General features: G+C 36.9%; 1 protein-coding gene across 1 annotated transcript in view; it reads right to left on the bottom strand.

Annotated features, from left to right (window-relative positions):
- The window catches only part of sik2b (salt-inducible kinase 2b), a 40,438-nt gene that overhangs the window by 10,160 nt on the left and 5,825 nt on the right, over window positions 1–24,453 (bottom strand). Inside the window, exons 3-9 of the mRNA XM_067366150.1 lie at window positions 23,315–23,378; window positions 14,141–14,302; window positions 10,752–10,876; window positions 10,114–10,237; window positions 2,068–2,288; window positions 1,813–1,965; window positions 1,548–1,706 (exon numbers count right to left, since the gene is read on the bottom strand). Coding sequence (XP_067222251.1) covers window positions 1,548–1,706; window positions 1,813–1,965; window positions 2,068–2,288; window positions 10,114–10,237; window positions 10,752–10,876; window positions 14,141–14,302; window positions 23,315–23,378 — 1,008 coding nt within the window. The remainder of the gene's footprint in view (window positions 1–1,547; window positions 1,707–1,812; window positions 1,966–2,067; window positions 2,289–10,113; window positions 10,238–10,751; window positions 10,877–14,140; window positions 14,303–23,314; window positions 23,379–24,453) is intronic.

Consider the following 24,453-nt stretch of genomic DNA (forward strand, 5'->3'; position numbering starts at 1 on the left):
AGGACAGGGTTATTATCATTAACTAAAACTTTAAACAAAAATGTTTATAAACTTAAACTTAATTAATTTTAGGTAGTTGCCAAGGCATCAGTACTCATTTTCATTGAGTTTAACTTTAAGTAATAACTAAAACTAAATAAATTAAAACTAATAAATAAAAACAGCAAAATTACTAAAAATTAAATACCAACCAGTCAAATTCCTACTGAAATTTTGCATCAATTATTTCCTCTCTTGAAATATGTATTCAAGAAACAATGTACAAAATTCCTCTTAAAAAAACTATTTAAAAAATGTATACAGGTAATACTTGCACTTACAAGTTTTACAATAAGGGGAATTTTGTACATTGTTTAACAAACACAATGTTCAAGAGAGGAATTAGCTGATGCAATGTTCGGTATGAAAGCCATGAAAGCTCAATAACTCCACATTTCCGAAGATGGTAAAATATCAGAACGCACAAAGCCAGACTGTGGTGTGCAAGTGAAAGAGAGAGAGAAGAAAGAGTGGAACGACTAAGCCGGAGCGAATGGACAGCTGTCACGTCCAATGTGTGTCACTGCCAGAGACGTCTACAGTCTGACCCGCTTATGTAAGCCAAACAGCTGTGGATGGCCTCAAGGGGAAACACTCACAGTGTACGTCTCACCTCACCATCAGAGACAAAAATGACTAAGGCTTCTAAAAACCAAAGTAAACCGCTTTGACAGGAAAGTCAATAAAAACAAAGTGTGTGACTGAAAGAAGAGAATATGAGAGAGCAGAATACTTCTCCTCAAAGAGACGGGAGAGAGTGGACAGATAAAAAATGAAGATAGCGTAACTAGGACTCTAGTAAGTGAAGTAGATAGAGTGGCAGAGCTGGCCGGCTCCTGTGCTGTTATTCCTGTTCTGTATGCCAAGCTGGCAGCCAATCTGGCCGTCTGTCAGGATGGTTCTGAACAAAAGGCTCCTCGGGGAGCGGGCGTGATGAGGAGGCCTGAGCAAACAGCCAGGCCCACTGCCTGACCTTGGAAGGACTAACGTTGCTTAACAGCAATGTAGGGAAGGAGTGTAAGAGCACTCCGCATGCAGCAGTCAGATTCAACTCTGTAACAACAGCTGTTTGTATCAGCGACTCAACAACCCTGCAGCTCGCGGCACATCAACATAGAAAGTAATGTTGTCAAAAGCACCGACCACGATACCAAGTCGGTACTGAAATTTTAAAAATGTGACACTGAGCGCTGTTGAGCGGATTTGTAAACACATCTGATTGGCAATTGTGTTCACGCGCTCATCAGATATGCCAGTGATTGGCTACAATGATCAACACTTCAAAAACATGTTGTAAATAGTCATCGATGACACTCTTCTGTGTGCTTTCTAATGCTCCTGTGTGTTGATCATTGTAGCCAATCACAGACATATCTGATTCCATCTATCTTGAACATTTGATACACTTCAGTGAAAACCCTAGTTAAAAATCACTGCCAATCAAGCTACAAAGAGAAACACAAGCTTCCTTCCCTTATAATTCAGCATGTTATCAATTTCTCACTCACTTTGGGAGTCCCAACATCCTCCTCCATGAGGCTGTGCTCAGTAGCACAGGTGGATTGTGGGAATGTGAAGGAGTCCGCGGAGGCTTGAGGCACGGCTGGGGATCGCAGGAGACGCATGTTCTGAGGCAGGAGGCTCACCTGAGGAGCGGTGCCGCTTGCCTGCGGTGCAGAGAAAAAGATACGGAAACAGTCAAAAGCTTGGCCAACATCGTACTCGCAGTACTGTTAACATTTTAATTTTCAGAGGCACTTTGAAGAGTTTTACCTTGGCGACGGTCTGCTCTGCAATCGTACTGGGACGTCTCTGACGGGCGTCGAGTCGAGGCTCTACTGGGAAACTGCAGCGGTGGGCCTTTAGCCTCTCAACCAGCAAGTAGTAGATAGCAGCAAAATGATTGTAACTCTTATTCTGAAGAGACTGCAGAACATATGGAGAAAATACCAAAAATGGGCCATTAGTCAAGCTTGTATGAACATTAAGGATGCAATTTCATTTCTTAAAATTTATGTAATTTCTCACCTCTATGGTTTTGTGCTGGTCGATGCCCAGGCTGTGCATCAACCTAAGCACCTGTTCACTGTACTCTCCCACACCAGCCTGCCCCTCTGCAGTCTGCTGATATAACATCGGCCGCTGCACAGGCACCTCCATCACCATCCACTTGTGCTCCTTTATTTGTCCTATAGACAAACGCTTAGAGGGGTCTAACACCAACATCCGCCTGATCAGATGCTCACAGTCTGCACATAAAAGAGAAAAAGAAGATGATAAACATGACAAGTCCTGTACCCAGAAACAAAAATAACATTTGCCATAACTTTTTTTAATAACACACTATTCTACTTTGGACCTTTTTAAAAGTGATTAATACTATATTAAAGGTGCCCTAGATTCAAAATTTGAATTTACCTTGGCATAGTTAAATAACAAGAGTTCAGTACATGGAAATGACATACAGTGAGTTTCAAACTCCATTGCTTTCTCCTTCTTATGTAAATCTCATTTGTTTAAAAGACTTCCGGAAAACAAGCGGATCTCAACATAACACCGACTGTTACGTAACAGTCGGGGTGTACGCCCCAATATTTGCATATGCCAGCCCGTGTTCCCAACATTATGAAAGGCATTAGACAAGGGCAGCAAGTATTAACGTCTGGATCTGTGCACAGCTGAATCAACAGACTAGGTAAGCAAGCAAGAATAGCGAAAAATGGCAGATGGAGCAATAATAACTGACATGATCCATGATATCATGATATTTTTACTGATATTTGTAAATTGTCTTTCTAAATGTTTCGTTAGCATGTTGCTAATTTACTGTTAAATGTGGTTAAAGTTACCATCGTTTATTACTGTATTCACGGAGACAAGAGCCGTCGCTATTTTCATTTTTAAACACTTGCAGTCTGTATAATTCATAAACACAACTTCATTCTTTATAAATCTCTCCAACAGTGTAGCATTAGCCATTAGCCACGGAGTACAGCCTCAAACTCAGAATCAAATATAAACATCAAAATAAATACTTTACTCACATAATTCGAAGCATGCATACAGCATGCATGACGAACATCTTGTAAAGATCCATTTGAGGGTTATATTAGCTGTGTGAACTTTGTAAATGTGCTGTAATATAATCGAGAGCTCGTGTAGCAGGGAGCACGCAAATTAAAGGGGCGGCGCGCTGAAAAAAATCAGTGCATAGTTAATGATGCCCCAAAATAGGCAGAAATTGGAACATAAATGGAACACAAATTTGGAACACAAATATTTTTGATGAAATCCAAGAGTTTTTTTTTTTTTTAAATCCCCAATAGAAAGCAACATAATTACCATCATTCAAGGTCCAGAAAGGTAGTAAAGACATTGTTAAAATAGTCAACGTGACTGCAGTGGTTCAACCTTAAAGTAATGAAGTGACAAGAATACTTTTTGTGCGCAAAAACAAAACAAAAATACTGAATTTATTCAACAATTTCCTGGAACCTGGAAGCACTGCAACAAAAATAGCATAGGAGAATGACACCGGAGAGACGAATTTGTTGCATAAATCATTATTTTTGTTTTGATTTTGCGCACAAAAATGATTCTCGTCGCTTTATAACATTAAGTTTGAATCGCTGTAGTCACATTGACTATTTTAATTATGTTTTACTACTTTTCTGGACCTCGAATGTGGTAATTTCATTGCTTTCGATTGAGGGTAAAAAAAAAAAAAACACACTTGGATTTAATCAAAAATATCTTAATTTGTGTTCTGAAGATGAATAAAGGTCTCACAGGTTTGGAACGACATGAAGGTAAATACTTAATGACAGAAATGTCATTTTTGGGTGAACTAAACCTTTAAGCATGAATGATCAAAAGTGACATTGATAAGACCTGGTAGTGTTACAAAAGATTTCCATTTCAAATAAATGCTGTTCTTTTGAACCTTCTTTCATCAAAGAATCCTGAAAAAATATTAAGCAGCACAACTCTTTCAAAAATTGATGATTATAATAAGAAATGTTTCTTGAGCAGGAAATCAGCATATTAGAATGATTTCTGAAGGATGGAGATGAAGACTGGAGTAATTGCTGCTGAAATTAAGCTTAACCATCACATGAACAAATTACGGTACATTTTATATATTCAAATGTATACATTATATTCAAATTTAAAACATTTTATTAATTTTATTTTAAATTGTACTATTTCTCAGTATTACCGTTTTCACTGTATTTTTGATTTTAAAAAATGCAACCTTGAAAAAAATATTACTGAACAGTGGTATGTTAGAGGGGAAAAAAGTGAGTCTTGGAGGAAGAACTGTTTATTCTGATAACAGTTGAGTAAATTATTATTATGATTGGTCAAGTATTATCATAATTGTGGGAACAGTAAGAAAGTTCTGTGCTTGTCTCAGCAGTAAGAACAGCAGCTCTGTACAATCTCAACCTGAAAAGGTCACAGTGTGTTTGCTTCACAGTAAACACTGCTGCATCTGAGACATACACTCAGCAGTTGTGACAGCCTGTACCGTCCACTGCTTAGGACAAGATTTGTGGAACAGCCCGTCTACAATCCCCGGCGAAATGAAGCTCAACAAATGCTGCACTGTCAGACCAACACAAACCTAAATTATATTATCTCATTGAAGAATGCACAAGGTATTTTGCCTGTCCCTGTGCCCTTGACTATTGACCACGTCTGACTCAGCTGGGCTGAATGAAACTGACGTCAAAGAGCTGGCGGTGATGCGGGTGTGCTCAGTTCTTATGTTGCTTATTGCTGACCATTTTTTTTTAGACTCGTTCATCCTGTTAATCTGTCACATTTACGGTTGCTGGAGAGCCTGCGAGACACTACAGCAAACAGAGGGAGTCGCACGGCTACAGTAACACTCCTTGTGCTAAAACACAGTGGGATGTCCTTCTGCTGGAAACATTCTCCTCCTGACAGCTCCCTCACTTCAGCAGAGGGAATCAGAGAATCTTATTACCATATTCATGTAGAAATTATATGCATAAATACAACTGTGAAGAACTGTTTGCGAACCATCTGGAAATACCTTGATTTTAGGATGAATGGTTCTTCAGATGCAAAGTGATCTGAAATTTTACACTATTATCTTTACTGACAATACTATTAAAACTAGATTTTCATACTGATATTAATAGATTTTTAATCACTACTTGCTTTAAAGACAAAACTAAAGACAAAATTTATGAGTTAAATGAAAATTCGTCATGATTTACTCACCCGTGTCAATTTTTTCTTGGGGAAACACACAAAAAAAACAAAACAAAGGAATATATGACTCCAGGGGGTTAATAAAGGCCTGAAGTGAATCGATGCATTTGTGTAAGACAAGTATCCTTATTTAAAACTTTATAAAGTAAAATAATGAGCTTCCGGCATGACATACATTCAACGTACGTCCAAAAAGCATTAACTTCTGCAATTTAGTACACAATGACATGACGTACCACACATAATAGCGTAGGACATAGCGTAGTATGTCATGCCGTAGTGTAGAACGTGAGTGAGGGTGAGTAAGTCATAGGATCATTTTCATTTGTGGGTGAACCATCCCTTTAAATACTTTCCAGCATTTTGGTAATAGAGTACATCTTTAAAATGCATGCAGATTACAGCAAAGTGCAACATTTATCGTACAGTGCTCAGCAGTGGTCAAAAAGGATTTAAATAGTGAATTTTGAATTGATCTCTTCTTGTGAACTCAATTAAATCACCACACTACCTTGGTGTTTGTCAAAAAAATAGTAGTTAATTCAGTCAGGGATTTTTAAATGGGTGGTGGGAGAATAACACTGACATTCTGGATTCAGATGGCAATAAATCACTGACTAGCCCCTGTAAATGTCGAAAATACCATATGACCCCATGAGAAACAATTACCAACGTACAATTTTGAAATTCTAAAATGCTGACTTTCTTCTGTCTGAGCCATTTCGTAACTGACTTGCATGTTTTAAATCATGGAACACGACCCAACATCTATGAGCTTTGGATTGTACACAGCTGCTGTAGAATCTCTAGTTTCATTTTGGAGTTCATTGATCCTGACTGTTCAAAGCATCTCATCACCATTTCACCCTTTTCATCATGGTGCACAGTCAGGATGGCGTTTTGGTGCTGGTATGCAGTGCTTTGTTTTCCCCAAACATTAAGGCATTTATATTTATCCAAAAAAGTTCAACTTTGGCCCACAGAATACTACTCCAGTGGTACTGTCCTCCTTGGTAACCTCTTAAGACCCCAGTATTAGAAGAGGGTCTAATGATGATGTGTGGATAATGCAGCATCAGTGCAGCGCATTATGACATTTTTCCATTTCATATTTTAAAATATTTATTTTTCAAAATCATTTTTACAACCGTAACTTCTCTGTGCAGCATGAAACTTAATGGGCACCTATTACGCAAAATTTACTTTTACATGGTGTTTGAACATAAATGTGTGTTTGCAGTGTGTGAACATAACCGCCCTATAATGTAAAAATCCACCCACTCCCTTCTTTTTTTTTTTTTTAATTCCTACAAATCATAAGCAGAACAAGCCTTTTGCAGATTCTGGACAAAGTGACATCACTTTGCATAGACCCCGCCCATGATGGCTGACAGACTCTGCCATATTAGCACAGACCTCACTCTGAGTGAGTCGTACACAGTCCGCCATTTTCTCCAGGCTGGAGCAGCTGTAGTGACAAGAATGTCTCGTAAGCGATTGAGGTGTCTGATTGTTGGATGTAAGAGTGAACATAACAGTCTCCATGTACTCCTGACATCAGAGCTGCTGAAGACGCAGTGGACTGAGCCGGCGTTCGGATGCAAACATGGAAGCACTGCATTCTGTTCACTACATCAACAACATAGAAGATTGATAGGTAAGAAAAAAAAAAGTTGAATAAAGTTGTTATTTTTGTTTTGTTTTTGCGCTCAAAAATGATTCTCGTCGCTTCATAACATTAATGATGAACCACTGTAGACATGTTGACTTTCAACAATGTCTTTAATACCTTTCTGGACTTTAAAAGGTGAAATGATGTTGCTGCCTGTGTGTGGTTCAGAAACCTTCGAATTTCGTGAAGAATACCAATTTGTGTTCCGAAGATGAACGAAGGTCTTACAGGTTTGGGGTGACATGACGGTGAGCACTTAATGACAGAAATTTCATTTTTGGGTGAACTAACCCTTTAAAGCTAGGATAGGCAATTTTGGAGAGGTTAGCAATAGCAAGCTAGCTTTGAAAGCATAAGATCACACCTTACGCAGAGGTATGCAAATACATATGTTACAATTACATCGTATAATTGCATTTGGACCGGATGCAACGATTGGACAAACATTTTTTGGTCCTGAGACTGCCACAGAAGACTTATGTACATTTTTTAATATTTAGACCACTTCTATTATTGATTTCTCTGAGGATGTGAAGAGAGTTTCAACCAGTATAACAAAAAGTGTTTCTGAAATACATTGCCTACCCTAGCTTTAATGGCAGACACTAGCCTACACCGGATTTGAGAGTCACGTCAAAAGCAAATAGAACTCATTCTAATCAGACAAGAGGACAAATGAAAAAGTTAATAGAAGCGTGAAGGAATGTTCACTTTGACGCATCCTGTTTAAACAGCTCGTTTGCATCTTTATACTTCAGATGGATACCACGGTCACGAACAAGTGGATGGTTTATTTTTGATGGCAACCTGGATTGCGTCAGAGGATTGTATGTTTGTTCGGAAGTTTCTGTTTTGTAAACGAGGCACAGTGTAATGGGGAGTTCGCAAAAGATCTTTTGTTGACAGATGAAGCAACCAACTCTATTGGTTCTAACAGCAGCTACATTGGCTGAGGCTAGATAAAATATATTAATGCCAAGTCAGTACCGAAGACTATTTTTCATTGCAATAACAAGGAAGAATAAAATAATAAAAATAAAAATAATAATCTTCATACAAATTTTTAAAGTATAGTTTTTCAACTGAAATTCTAAAATTCTTTCTGAAACAAGTAGTAAAAGTATCTTCCTCATTCATACTTTCATTTCATCTCAAAGTACCAAAGGGCAGAGAAATTGCCCTACATGTTCTAGAAGATAATGCAATTACTGTGCAAGTTCCTGAATGTTCCATCTTGTCTTGAGTCCTCATTAAAGCTACTAGGATAATTCTGGAAAGTTCTTTTCCTTCACTGAGTAATAAGCCAAAGTCCCCTGTATAACACACCAGGCGCTCATAATCTTTCCCAATGGTGAGTGTGCGGTATTCACCGTGTAGCGTAGTGTGTGTAGCATGTAGTGTGTGGTGCGTGCAAGCGCTCTTGGCTGAGCGCAGAATGAGGTGGGGTGAATACTCCATAGGGGTGAAATCCTGTGTGATGAGAGCATTTGAAAAGGAAATGTAAAGGAAAAGCACACACTGTTCTTCTCATTTGAGAAGTAACACTCAGTTTCACTCGGGAACCTGCAACAACATGAGTTTTGGGCTAACATAATCAATTGTTTAAATGTCTTGAAGAAAGTCAACTGACCCCTACTACCGGCCCCCCTCCCCCCCAGTCAGGGGCCATCCTGGCAGGACCGGTAGGTTAACATGTGTTCGCTCTTCCTCGGGTTACTTGATACGTGCTTAATCACGGAGAGCAAAGCTTGTGTAAAATGAACGAATGTGACATTCTGACTCTTACGTCAAGTGCGGCCAACCGTCCTCTCTCTCTCTCTCTCTCTCTCTCTCAGGGTCTGGCATGAACTGGCTCGCTGCCATCAGGATAGTCTGAACTGTCTTGCCTCTCACCCTTTGCCCTCTAACTTTATCTCTCTCTTGCCCTCCTTTCTCTCTTGATCACAATCCTGCCCTTCCCAGCTTGTGTTATTCTGCCTAAAAATGAGTGGAGTGAACGTTGACTGCTGTGATTTTACTCCACGTAGGTCACTCACGTAAAGTGGATGGGTTAACAACTACCGGTAATCAACAAATCAGGTTTAAGTAAACCCTGTATAATTAGATGGGCTTTCTAGATCACCTGACCCTGATTGGATGTTTTTCTCTTGGGGCATTTAGCTAATGGGTTAAGTTCTAATTTAGCTAATTTATTACTTGACACACTATTAAAAAAAACAATGGTGGAACCAGTGATAAAAAAAAATACAACAAAAACATTCTGATAAACTTGTCAGTAGGTAAACATGATACCATATCATTTATTATATATATATAAAAAGGAAAACAGTTATTTTAAATTGTAAAAATATTTTCACAATAAATGCAAATAAAGGCAACCTAGGTGAGCATAATAGACTTATTTCAAAAACATTACCATTCAGAAGTTTGGGTTGGGTAAGATTTATTAGTGTAGATTACCTTTGGTGCTGTCTAATGTTCACTTACAGTTGATCTTTAAAAACACTAAAAATGTAATAACACTGTTAAATGTAATTTAGCAAATCTCAAAATGAATATACACATTTTAATGTGATGCCAAAATTTAGTTGTAGCATTTCAAATTTATTGTGTATATATATATATATATATATATTATATATTATATATATATATATATATATATATATATATAAAATTGCTGTTTTTGTCTATATATATATATATATATATATATATATATATATATATATATATATTCACTTACAGTTGATCTTTAAAAACACTAAAAATGTAATAACAATGATATATATATATATATATATATATATCCAGACAAAAACAGCAATTAATTGGTTTATCATCAATAGAATGAAAATAATCGTCTTATTGGTATCGACCAGAATTGTAGTATCAGTGCATCCCTACCAGTCAATCTCACTAATAGACTAGTTAGATGACTAGTTCACTATGGCTCATTTCAAAGGGATATGTTCCACTACTTAATGTCTCTGAGCAGTTAGAGCCGTTCCTCTTTATACAGTCCAGACACACACAAACTGAAGCCAAGCACTTATGGAATGTTTTAATTGACCAGGCTTGGATTTCATGAAAAAACAGCAACTGCCGCCAGAAAACCTCTCCTGGTGGCAGCTTCGTGCACTGCGAGAACGTCTCACCTTCTGTCATGAAGTAAGGGATACGGAAACGGCCCTCCAAGACACGCTGCCGCAGGATGGGGAGAGAGGGGCCATCGAAAGGCAGGGCACCACACACCAGCACGTACAGAACCACCCCCATACTCTGCAGGAACACACACACAGCGTCAGCTCAATGGTGAAAAAACACAATTACAGTGTGCAAATGTCCTAAAAAAAAGAATATTCTGTTATCACTCACTTCCCCTCTTGTCATTCCAAATTTGTATGACTTTCTTTTTTTGTGGAACACAAAGGAAGATGTTTAACAGAATGTTTATGCTGCTCTTTTCTCATTGTATGTGAAAATCTCGCCTAATTAAAAAGTCATGGGTTTGGAATGACTTGAGGGTGAGTAAATGACTTCCAATTTTTGGGTGAACTCTTCCTTTAATGGCAGTAAAAAGCAAGCGAGAGAGCTTTCACATGATCTGATCTCTATCTCTCACAAATGGACCACAGGGTGTTTGGTTTAAGCTTTGACGTCAGTCGAGTTCTCAAAGGTTGAATAGGTGGTAACACAAACAACTGTCAGCTGACTCACTAATCATTTACTGTCAAACACACAGTGGTGTGAACCTGCACGGATACACTGGCTAGTCAGATCAGAGTGGCATTACCCAGATGTCTAGCTGAGGTCCCTCATACTGCTGACCCTCAAACACCTCCGGGGCTGCATATGGAGGACTCCCGCACCATGTGGCCAGGGGCTTACCCGACTGGAAGAAATTTCCAAAGCCAAAATCTGCAATGAAAAAAAAAAAAAAAAAAGAGCGAGAGAGAGAGAGAGAGAAATAAGAATGAAACTGTTCAGAGGCATAGATCACATTTCAGCTTTAGGGGACAACAAACAGGAAGGTTTCATTACAATATTTATTGTATTATCAAGGTTCCCACACCGACAGTGACCGTTAACTTTTCCAGTTAATAAGTGACTGCTGTGTTAAAAAAAAACTCACTAAAAATAAATATTTCTAGCTGACTGAATATTTCTAATTTAAAAAAATATTATGAAATATTATTACAATTTAAATCAGCTGTTTTCCATTTTAATATATTTTAAAATGTAAATTATTCCTGTGATGACCATTACTTTTGGCAAGTGTGGCAAAAAGTGAATAATAGATCCTGCAAGTGTGTGAATCATTGGTCATCAAATTGTCAAGAGTTGATAAATATAACATCCTTCCAATTGCATAGCGTAATTTGTGCGAAATCAGTTTAGAGGTGTAATGTTTGCCTTAAATTACCCATGCCTCTGACAGTACAGACACTACAAAAACATCCTTCTCCAATATCCTAAGCCAAAAAACACATTTCCTCCACACATCCTCAAAGCTCACAGAATGATGCTTTTGCAGCCCACTTCTTTCTACTTTGATGACTAATATTAGTGTTGTACTCACTGAGAGGCTATTACTAAAAAAATCATTCCCACACAAACTTTGCTGTTAAAGTGTAATTTGCCTGCAGTACTGTCAGACAGCATTTTTATATAGAACGCATTCTCCTAAAATAAAAAGTAAAAATGAAATATAGGCATTTAAAATGTACAGTCTTCCTCTCCTGAAAAGCAGAGTAAAAATCCTGATGACTCATCCCGCACTACACAGATTTTTGTCCAATCAAATGCCATCTAGAATGAGTTTCAGTTTCTGTAATATCGCCTGAAAATAGCGAATCAGGTTCATGGCTGTGATGTAACTAAAACCCACTGCCTATTTTATAAATGGGACAAGCCCTCATCTGAACTTCCTGTTTCAATAGGAATTACATCAACACAGGAAAGAAAACTGAACTCAAACAATTTCATGATGAAAGGAATAAAACATGATTCTGTGACTTCATTTATACTTTGCCTAACAAGCTGTAACACTGTGTGAACGACCAGAAAAGATCAGACTACATTACGTAAGGTCACTCAAAATTTCTAAGCTACCAATCTGGCATTATACCAAACTATGTCTATCATCAAATTTGTATAACAAGGTATGCTGACAACATTCAATGAAGCAGCATCTGTAATAGCCAGGGCTTAGTGGATCATGCCGTGCAAACCCTGAAGATGGAAACCATCATCACCACCTCACTCTGGCTTTAATGGACTGGACAAGCTTTACAAAGTGCTCTGAGATTAGATACAATGGCCACCACTGCCAGAAATCTAAGACAGTGGTGTGAGACGGCCAAATATGGCTCTCAGACAAATCTGATACTCCTTGTGTATAACGGTCAAACTTACTTTAAAGTATAGGTCACAGGCCTGTATTTGTTCGTAACCATTGCGGATTTAGTAATACAGGGTGAAATTAGCACTGGGATATCAAATCATCTGATTTTATTGAAATTCCAGTGAGTATTTAGAGTTTATCTAGAACCTGAGCTTCAGGGACCTCATAAAATGAAAATATGAACCTTAAGGAGAGATAAAAAGCAGCCGTGGTTACATTACATTGTGACTGTGATGTAAGAAGCCTTTATGATGAGTCCATATCAGTTGAACTGACCCACTTCATGAGCTGAATACTGAGCAGGAGGAATTGACGTCAATGCTCTAGGCAGTCCAGCGGCAGACATTGCAGGAGTGAGCCTCAACATTCAATACAGGAATCACTCAATCTCATCCGGCCCCAGAGCTTAACTCCTGCAGCTTGGAAAACCGTGGCCAGTGCTATATTTACAGGCAGGCAGAGCTGGTCTTTTTGTAACTTTAAATAAAAGCTTTTATTGAGGTCAATAGCTCTGGCTCTCATAATTTTGTTATGCTGTGGACATGGATGCACCGTGCATTGGATTTGTGCCGGAGGTTGGTTGTGTAAAGATCTCTGGGGATCCAATCCAAACCAATTTTTATACAGTTTCCCAATCATTGCCCAACCCCAGGAAGTCTCCCACTCCCACAGGTTTGCTAATTCAACATGGATTAACGGAAAAACAGATGTACACTCTTTTCTTGCTTCATGCTTTGACATTTTAATCAGTCATGTAATCACAATGCAAAATCACTGTGAAATGAAATATATATTGCTCTGTATATCGATATGGTATAGGAAAGGGTCTTCATGGTTAATAGATTAGTTTCACAGTGTCTTCTGCTTCATCAAAATTTCTTCTTTTAGTCATGGCACAGGCACATAAATGTTTGAAGTGGAACATAAAAGGCTGATGACCTTTCTTTGAGTGACCCAGCTCCAGCCATCTTCTGAGAGGCTGACTGTGCATCAGTGTGAGGGCTAAAGAAAAAAGGACCTTTAACAAAGCCTTGTGGGATACCCATCTGTGATTGGCCACTGCATTACTTTCTGTGCAAAACATCACAATCTACCATCTTGACAGTGGAGTTTGGGCAGAGAGCAGGTTGAGGTGTCAGGAAAACTGACAGTGTTTGGTCTGTGTTTGAATATGTGTGCACATATGTGTGTGGGAAGCTCTTCCTTCCTTGTCTCACTTTATAGTCAGTAGCCTCTTAATTGCTCGAAATCAAATGAAATTGCAAATGAACCTTGGTCTGCTTAAATGGCACAGCACAAAATGCACCTGTGTCCTCTTGACGCAACTCATGACGCAACTGAGCAGTACCCGAGTCATCATCCTGAGCAGTAAAGCTTTGATTATATAAAATGTCTATCACACCCCTATAATTAACTATGACTATCAACTCACAAAAATGTAGGTGAAAAACTTAAGGCATGGAAAACTCCCCACCACCCTCCCCGAAAAAAAAAGAAAAGAAAATACCCAATAAAATAAATTTACCCAATTGCACAAATAAAAAGCATACATAAAATAAACCAAACTAAATTAAATATAATTTATTTATGCATTATATTATACAATATAGTATACAACAATATATAATAAAATATAATTCATTATAGCCATAAAATACAAATTGGATATAATATAATGTAATGTAATGTAATGTAATATAGCAGTTGTTTTTTTTATATCAGACTAGGTGATGTTCTAAAGCCAAAATTTTGGATAGTGTAACTATTAAGGCCTTTACCAGCAATCTTGATGTTCATGTGTCCGTCTAGCAGCAGGTTCTCTGCCTTCAAGTCCCGGTGAACGATGTTACGATTGTGGCAGTACTCAACAGCAGATAGAATTTGCCAGAACTTGCGTCGTGCTTCTGGTTCGCTCAGCCGTCCATGCTTGGCTAGGTAGTCTAAATAAAGAGGAAGTGGGGTTAACTAAACATCACAAAAAACACAATCAATTAAACATTCTGCATGGGTATTGTAGTGTAATGTGGGTCATAATAAAATGTAACTGGACGAAAAAAAAAAAAAGCAATGATTTGAAAACCATGACCACACGTTGTACCGGGAAAGGATCCGGTGGTGTGGTGTGGCTAGTGGCAGAGATTGATGAGCCACAATAAGGAGGCTCTGTGGTGTGTGAGTAGGGTAAACATCCCCCCGGATGGTGTAATCATGTGGTCACCACACCCTAGAGTGCTGGGTCAGCCCCTGGCCCTCGGCCCGTGGCCAAACCTACAGTCCTCACACATTCCATTCCATACTCGTCCTGGGATTATACTGAGGTGGGTTGGCAGAGTGACTGTGTGTACATGGCAACATGTTTAAGGCATCATTCTCTGCATAAGTTTAAAAATCAAAAAGTCATTTGTGATCGCAGAATTACCTTGCATAACCTAGCTTAAAGTGCGGAGAAGAGAAGAAAAACATGGGTTACTAAAAAAAAAAAAAAAAAAAAAAGCCACATTGTGTCCACACGTCTGTATTTATATAGGCTAAGTCTATTTACTGGATATATGTGCTGTGTGACACGTGTATTAAAAAAAAAAATGTGTATGCAAAGAACGCATAGAAGTTACTAACCCATCTTGTTGTGTATATACAGGGTGCAAAATTAATGGCATATATATATGTCAAACCAAAAATTTTATAGATATTTTTGATATTTTTTTAGTAGTGGGTGCAGGACACTATAGTTCATTTATGTAAGTGAGGATAGCAAAATAAAGTAAACTGAAATATTATACCCAAAAATTCTTCATACAGTGGACTACCAGTAAAGTTGATAAAAATTTGGAGCCAAAAATTATTCAGACACTTTGACCTGACCATGTTTTGCTTAAGTGTTATCTGACATAATTAAGATTATTTTTTTCTCACACAGTTTAAATCTAAGATCTTGTCATATTTTATTGCCATTTTTTTTTAACTATAGTGAATAAACTGTAATAATGAATGAAATGTGCAAGGTATCTGAATAAATTTTGGTTTGACTGTATATTACATATTTATATATTACATATATATTACATATATAAGATAATTTATCTTATATATGATATAAATTGTAATATTACTACAATAATAATAATACAAATACAGTAATACCAAATGTAAAATTCATTGAGCAAACCAATTAGATAACAGATGCAACATTCTGAAATTGTGCTTCATTTTAAAAAACTTTTTTAAGAGTATGTTGCTAATCGAAAAACACACCTGACATAAGAATGTCTCATATGTGTGTCAACTGGCCTGTGGGAATCTACTCAGAGATAAAATGTACATACACTTTGCTCTATATCCCTCAACCATCTGTAATCAACCCTGCTAAAGCACATACTGTGGACTTTGGCCAACAGAACAAAATATCAGCCTGGTGCCAGCATACCAGGTACATTAAGCTTCGAAAACTTCTCTTCTGCTTAGCCATGTAAGCATGAACAAGTTAGACCTGAAAAAGCCTGAGCTGGCCAGCTGACCTAATAAAAGTTGCTTCCACTTTATAAGTAGTACAACTGAAGTTCCTCTCTGACCCTTGCAAACCAGAGCAGCAGCCACACCACAGTTGCATGGACTGACTAACTGCCTTACAGAGGCACACGAAGAGGAGAAAAAGCATTTCCTCTTCCCAGCAAGATGCATTATCTGAAGGGCTTGTGTATTAGGGGTTTTAAAACATGAACTTGCTGAACCTTGTCCTGGTACATTTATCACGTACACATATGGTATTTTAGGTTTACACCATCTTTATTTCACTGAAATATAACATGTAAAATATTTTTAATAATAATAATAAAAATGAAATATGTTTAATGAACAACATATTTTAATAATAAAATTGAATATCTCATATAGTCTGCACATATATGCATATGTAATCAAAGAATAACTCTAAAGAATACTATGGTATTTTTACATTTTTCTTTACTTAGATTACCATTTATTTTAAGCTTTTCACCATCATTCCCTTGCTGTGTGACTTTTTTATATTTAAAAATATCTATATATTAAAAAAAGATGCCAATGTGTTTCTAAATTAATGAATTACTGAAAAAAAAAAAAGAAAAATATGTAAAAATCAAAGAATAATGCTTTACCAAATACCATGGTGTTAAATAAAAAATAAATTATAAATTATAATTTATTATAATAAATTATAGTATTAAAAAACTACTACTACTAAAACACACACAAACACACACACACACAGTACCAAGGTAAATTTTGTCAATTTTCCCTTAGTGGATTCCTGCACACATATTAAAATAAACAAAACTATTTCCAACATACAGAATACATTTCTTCTGGTCTTGAAACACACTCTTTCCAGTGTGTCATAAATGATCTAGACAGGATTTATGAATTTTCCTATACCGCCATTACGAATGCTAAAACCTAAAATTGACAGACTAGGAATAGAGCCTAAGGGTAAACGGCAGGGATCGAGAGGCTGAGGGCAGACACGGGTGTCAAGACTGATCAGCTGACATGTTCAAAAAGAACCTTTTCTCCAGCTCTGTATTTTTCTAAAATATGCATGGCCTACATTTCTTCCCTCCACTTCCAAAATTCAAATCAATGTCCCTTAGCTTTCCCTCTCTCTCCTGCTTTGCCTGTGCGTTCTGCAGCTCCTGCTTATTCGAAGTTGACCCAGTTTCCAGGTCCCTCTAATGCTTCGGCTCTGATCTGCAGTGCTGGTGGAGCAGACAGGCTCTCGTGGTGGGCTTCTGCACTGCTATACTCCACCACGGGAGACCGAACCTAGCACTTCACACCAAACACCAAATGCTGCTCTCTCTCTCTCCTCTCTCTTTTATCCCTGTGAAGATTATCTGATGGAAGTGAGTGCGTATGTTATATTAGGATATCTTAGGTTTAGTGTGAACTAATCATGTTCTGTTTTGTGTGATGCAATAACACATCACTCTGTCTTAGTATTAAAAAAAGCATCTTTCATAATTTGTGAGAGTTTTTAGTCTTTATATGGATGGAACATGCTGTAAATAAGTTGCATAATCATATTGTGCAATTCGAGAATCACAATAGCTGGACAACATGGCCTCTCAGTACTACCAGAGATTAATTATAGGATAATCTCGACAAAAAGCATTTGTTATGCTATGTTGACAGATCATTTTGTTTGTTTTTTGATTTTTATTTGCTTGACCTAGGCAACCTCATTTTAAGTCTCTATGGGAGATTTGGCTGTTATCTCACCCTGTAGCACACTTGGGTGGGAACAAGTAATTTGGTTTGCCCCAGCCACGACATTCCTCTTTATATCTCTTACAAAACAGAGACGCTGTTGTCACATCCAACACCAGGGTCATGGTGTCCACATAAAGTACACCACAACCACGAGATGGTAAAAGCATCACGTTAAATGCCTGTTTGTTGTCTTGTAATAAAACACTTTGCTAGTATAAACGTGCTGACTCGTGGCTGGACGAGCAGAATTAGCATGACAAATATGTTTACAAAACTCAAATATATCAGAAGCAAAAGTGTTTAGTAATTTGTCTGTCCACAATGAAAGCAGAAATGTTGCACAATGCAGAACAACAGCCAAACTGAACTTATTTGATAACATATTTGACATTTTTGCTTTGTGTGGGGCTACTCTACAGGCTATATATCACAGATATTTCCCTTAAAAGTGCATAAAATATAAACCAAAATGCACATAGAAAAGAAAACCTGAATGCTCAGGGAAGGAACAATTTCTTGGTAGCATATCACATTGCCGTGTACTGTTAAACAGACACGCTGTTATGTAAGAATAATGTGTGATGATTATGCGAGTTTTCACACGTGAACAGCAACTGCTGCTACAAAGTCAAAGGGATCGGTCAGTGGAAGTGATGTAGTCTACTGTTAGACTACTTTCACTTTCAAGAATCACCAACAAGTGATTTTAAATGGATATTTCAATGAAAATTTTACATCCATGTCGTTCCAAACCCATATGACACTCTGCTGCGTGAATTTTCTTAAAGATTATCCTGGCTACTCTTTTCAATATAAAAGTGAATCACTATAGTAAAAACAACAATCACCAGTGCTTCCCACACATAGACTTTACTTGGGCGGGCCGCCCACGTATAATAACGACCGCCCAAGTATATTTGGAGACAGATTTTTGCTTGTATTATTTTTATCCTCTTATACTTTTATATCCGTGCAAGATAATGAAACCATCTGCGATCGAATAGCTAGTCATTTCGTACCTGCTCGTTATGTGTGCGTCAGAACTGTTTACTCCCGCTGACATTCCCACAGGTGCTGCATTTTGCAAAGTCACAAGGTGGCGCTGTTGCGCGCTCTACAAGCTTGCGCAACAGCGCATCAGACTCTATGTTCAGACTGCTTCAAAGTGATTCTCAATCAGTGAAAAGCGCAGAATTATGCCAAGCAATTGCTAATGAACTAAAGTTGATAAATTATTACAATGTCTACTTCATGGCCTTTATATAAAATGTTTTATATGGTTGTAAGAATCTGAAGGATCAGCCTGAAATAGTAGCTACAGACATTTCAAAATAAAAGTCCCAGTGTATTTCGGGGTTGTTTATAATTAAAAGTCAAGTAGTCAAAAGTCAAAGTAATTAAAAGTTTTTTCTTTTTCTTTTGGGCATTATTGGTATTTTGGTTACACAATAGTGTTGTCAAAAGTACAGAAAAACGTGACGCTTTGAGCGCTGTTGTGCGGATTCGTAAACATCTCTGATTGGCCGTTGTTTTCACGGCTCATCGGATATGTCTGTGATAGGCTTCAATGATCAATGCTGTAAAAACGTTGATAATAGTCATCAATTAATCTCTTCACTAAGCGCTTACACAGATACACACGGGAGCGTTTGAAAGCAGGCGTCTATCGCGGATCGGTCCACTGTTAGACGCCTGCTTTCAATCGCTCGCGCTCCCACTTTCAAAACGCTTTCAAATTCAAACACTTCCATGTGCTTTCAAATGCTCCCACGCGCTGATCATTGTAGCCAATCACAGGCATATCCGATGAGCGCGTCAACACAATGGCCAATCAGAGATGTTTATGAATCCGCTCAACAGCGCTCAACGTTTTTTTAAATTTAAATTCACGTTTTTAAAATTTCAGTACCGATAGGTACCGAAGTCGGTACTTTTGACAACACTATTACACAATAAATTTGCATAATTTACAATGCATAATAATGCATAATATTAGTATGTAATTAAATGTAATAGTATGCTTTGTAATTAAACTTCATTTCAATAAATAAAAATACTGTTAAAAATCACACATTATTTGTTTGTCACATGTAGTAGACCATTTTTGTGCCGTTGGTAATAGGATTTTTCGCCCGGCTACCACCGCAAGTATATTTAAAACCTGTGGGAAGCACTGACAATCATGATTTTTCATAGTCGATTTAGATTCAGATTTTTTACAAGAAAATTGTCAGATTCTTGTCAGTGTTAATTTTGACAGCAAATTTTGATTTAATTTTAGACATAGTCTTTTGACTAAAATGCCCTTTAGTTTTAGTCATATTTTAGTCATCGGAAATTGTTTTAGTTTTAGTCTAGTTTTGGTCGACTAAATATCATAAGATTTTAGTCGACTAAATCTACAGTAGAATTAGTCGAATAAAATCTAATTTAGTTAAATTGTGATGCATTAAGCATTTCCAATAGAAATGCTTTCACAGATCCAATACACCGATATAGGTACATCTGATATTCCCCAAACTGTTTATGTTCACCCAACTGTACTTTGCTCACCAAAGCGGACAGTTTTTGACCGTTCAAGTGCAAAAAACACGCAAAAGAGCAAAATTCAGTACTTTTCAGGGATTGTCACACTTATCATTGAGGTAGGCTACTATTATAGTTTTCATTTAAAAAATTTTATTAGATTTGATTTTTAGTTTTTCTTGCTTTCATTGTCTTTTATTTTTTGCTTTTAAATGTCTATAAGTTTTTATTTCTGTTTATTTTAATACCTCAGGTTAAGCTAAAGCTTAGAAACTATGAAATAAAATAAGTTTACATTTTTATATATTTATTTTTTATTTCAGTTAAAGTTTATATCAAGTAATCAAGATTTCTTTGGTTTTAGGTTTAGTTAACTATAATAACCCTTATACTTGTAAAATATATTGAATAATGTGTTAAATAATGTTCTTAGTCTTTCCCTCCTGTGACAGAAGATACAGTAGTTTACTGTGAATTAAACAGAAATTAAATTAAATACAGTTTATTGTTTAAACAAAATATCAATAATGACCAGGAAATAAATAATAATTATAAACCATCCCGAAATACACTCTTATTCTGAAATGTCTGCAGTCTGCACTGTAGCAGGCTTCTCATGAGGGTGACATGCTACCATATAAACATTGTGTAGTAAACATTGTCATAATTCATCAACATTACTTATAAGCAATAGCATGGCATAAATATGCGCTATTCAATAATTGCAGATGTGCTGCTGCGTGAGCCTGTAGAGCGTGCAACAGCGCCGCGTTTCCCGCTGTTAGATCAACACATTACAATTCAAATGTGCGCATCTTCCACACAGGACAGCAGTCCTGACTGGATATCTTCCCAAATCGCCCCTTTCTTTCATTTTCGTCTCGTTTTTATTAGTTGACGAAAATTAGAGTAGATTTTAGTCATAGTTTTAGTCATTCAAAACGCATTTTTATTTAGTCATCGTCTCGTTTTCGTCTGAGAAAAAATGTCGTTGACGAACATTATGACGAAAATTATTTGTCAACGATATTAACACTGATTCCGATACCAGTTGCTGACTGTTTTCTTTAAGCTTTATTTGTTGTTTATTTGCTCTATAACAGGCAAAATTGCTTTAAACTAAAAAAATATATATATATATATCTGTAGCCATTTGAAATTAAAGGCAACCACCGCATTTTAATCACGATCCAAAGAAAGATGCTACACACATGTAGCATGAACAGTTTTTGAATTACATTGTATAATTTCAAGATTTAAAGCAAAAACAGAATGGTCTAGACTTCAGATTTGTTAAAATTATGCTACATAAGACAGAACCGCGCAAAACAAAAACAGCTGACGGACGAGAGAGTGCATTTGCATTTTTATTCTGACAGTAGGTGGTGCTTATGGAGCAGCAGGGGTTTCTTATAAACACTACTTCGTATGAAGGAAAGAGGAAAAGAAAATGTCATCAAAACTTTTCTGAAAACAGTAAGTTCCCTTCAGAGATACATTGGCAGCACTTTATTTTACAGTACATGTACTTTCCTGGTACAATTATATTTAGGCAAGATTAAGCAAGTTGAACCTCAGTAGTATATCATCCAGTACTCAAGAAGTCTCTTGTAACATGCTTATGTTTTTGCTTTTGTTTTTTAAATGGCATCAGTGAGAAAACAACACTATTTGGTAAGCCTCTGTTTTGTACTGCTGTTAACATGCAAACACTGTAAGTAAGTGTCCATTATTTGTGTCCAAACTTGTCCATGAGTACAACATAGTTACCACTAGTATATACCACTAGTAAGTACAGTAAAGTGTCTTACTAGTTACCACACATAAGTGCCTGTTATTACCCACACTTGTCTGTGAGCTTTGTAGGAGAAACAGACTGAAATTTAAGTGAGTACATTTCTAGGTTTCATTGGCATGTTCATGAGAGGAGTAGCAATGTCCGATTCACGAACAAACTGTTCATTTAAAATTATATTTTTGCTATGATAGGGCAGTACAAGCAGTGATAGGAAAGAGTGGAACAGGATTGGAAAAGGACCATGAGCCACTTCCGACAAGGCTACGTTCTTTTAAATCAGATCATTTCAAAGATTCGGTAGATCTAGTTCACAAAACTAGTCTGATTAATCTCAAGTTCAACTCACTGACTCAATGATCTGGTAGCAACAGTTAACAGCTCATTTTGAACAGACGATTAACAATGAATAATGACCTAAATTTCAGTTCATTTGTCACACAAATGATCATATGGCTTCAGATGACTTTGAATATAGCAGGAATGGACTGTTTTTGTTGGGCTTTTGCATTACACATTAACTGTGAAAGAAAAGGGTGACCAGTACCTGTACTTTATTAAAATAAATTCCCTTTGTATTGATTGGGAAAAAAGTCTCACAGGCTTTGAATGACAAAGAGTAAATTATGACAATGAATGTTTTTGCATGTACTATTACTTTGATTTTTTTTAACCTTCAGTTTTGCTCTTAGCTTTGAACTTGTGTGTCAGACAGAACAGAACTCCAAAGCAATGGAAAGACAGCTGACCCGTCAGAATATGATCATCATCACTGACACATTTGTTGCTTGTGACCATGATGGTTATTCACACAGACTGTTTGTCACGCCTGAGCTAATTTCAGCCTGACCTTTGTCACTATCATCTGAAACCTAAAGATGTTAGTCTGAATACACACTTTCTCCATATCAGTGATATGAGGAATTAGGATATTTCAGTGAAATAAAGAGGCAGATCAACAAGAGCAACAACACTGTTGAGTAGTTATGCCCATTCCAATATGATAGTCAGCTTTGTGCAAAAAACAACAACTAAATAAAAACATAGAAATAAATTCTACAGAATTGGTTTTTATTGAATTGGTCAATAATTTACTGATACTGTGCGTGTTAATTTGTTTTTATAGTAAAAATGATTAATTATTAGATATTCAATGCACTTTCAATTCAATGCTTTCACACTTTACGCCAAACTGCTCAGGTACTGAAATTTGGGGGAGGGGGATGTATTGTACCATTGTAAATATTTGGCACCTCAACATTTTTGTATATACCGTGCAACTCCCAATATGAACAAATAATTTTTTACCAACCAAGTAACAAACAAATCAATTGTAATATTTCGGTCAGTGATGGCTGGTGTGTCATTAATACTAAAAAACACTTACCAAAGATTTCCCCATTCTTGGCGTATTCCGTCACAAGGTACAGCATATTCTTGGTTTCCATGACCTGTGTAAGGATACAAAATATAATGCATGTTACAGGTAATATCCTCCATATGTCTTTGACACTGTGGTAGATGGCGTACATAAATCCAAAATACACATGAACCACATAGAGAGTGCCAAAAACATTGAGTGATAAAATGACAGCTACATTCAGCTGAAATCTGAAGTATCCCACTGAGTTCACAGTATTATAATGAAACACACATGAATCAGAGTGGGATGCTAGTTTACTCGTAGGCTCAATTCATAGTGCAGTGTCAGAGCCAGCAATGTGTGGGAGGACTCCAGAATTAGCCAAAGCAAACAAAAAGATGAATAGACCTAAATGTAGTGAAGAGAAGCGGCATGTTATAATTCAGAAACATTCAAAGAGTCCCACATAAACACTACCGTCGGCCATTTATACAGTCAGTTAGTTTGGGGTTTACTGATACATCAGTCTCATCTGTACCAAGAGGCTTTTGTGTAAATCAGCCTAATCTGGGCTCAACTTGTAGGGGATTTTCTGCTCTTCCCATTTAAAGGCATTTTAGGGTTGACTAATAAAATCAGCAACTAGGCCAGAATATGAATCATCTTTTAAACTCCTCAACTAATTCTCCTTTCCAGAAACTTGTTTTGATGGAAGCTGTGATCTCAGAGCTGTTCAGAACACAATGATCACAAAGCACTTCTTAGCTGCCAAATAAGCAAATAACTGGAAATAACTCAAATTATCTCATTCGAATGGTTGATTCTACATTAGTTGGCTGTCGGTTTATGTGATAAACTGCCAGTAGTGGTGAGTCACATTAAGTCAAGGGATGGGTCACGCTGCTGTCAAAGATAACTGTGAACAAAGTAGGACTATCAATCAATTAGAAATTATATAATAAGTCTATTCAAATGTATATTGTGTGGATTTAAAGCAGTTTTTTAATTAATTGCACTACATTTACACATTATCTATTCATCTATTAATATATATATATTTTCTGTCACTCTATGATAAGAAGCCACATATGATCACAGAAGTCATTTAAAACACATGACTGATGTTCTACAGTGACTTAAAAACATGTTATTTAAGCTCATAA

Source organism: Chanodichthys erythropterus, chromosome 17, assembly GCF_024489055.1.
Source record: "Chanodichthys erythropterus isolate Z2021 chromosome 17, ASM2448905v1, whole genome shotgun sequence".
NCBI lineage: Eukaryota > Metazoa > Chordata > Actinopteri > Cypriniformes > Xenocyprididae > Chanodichthys > Chanodichthys erythropterus.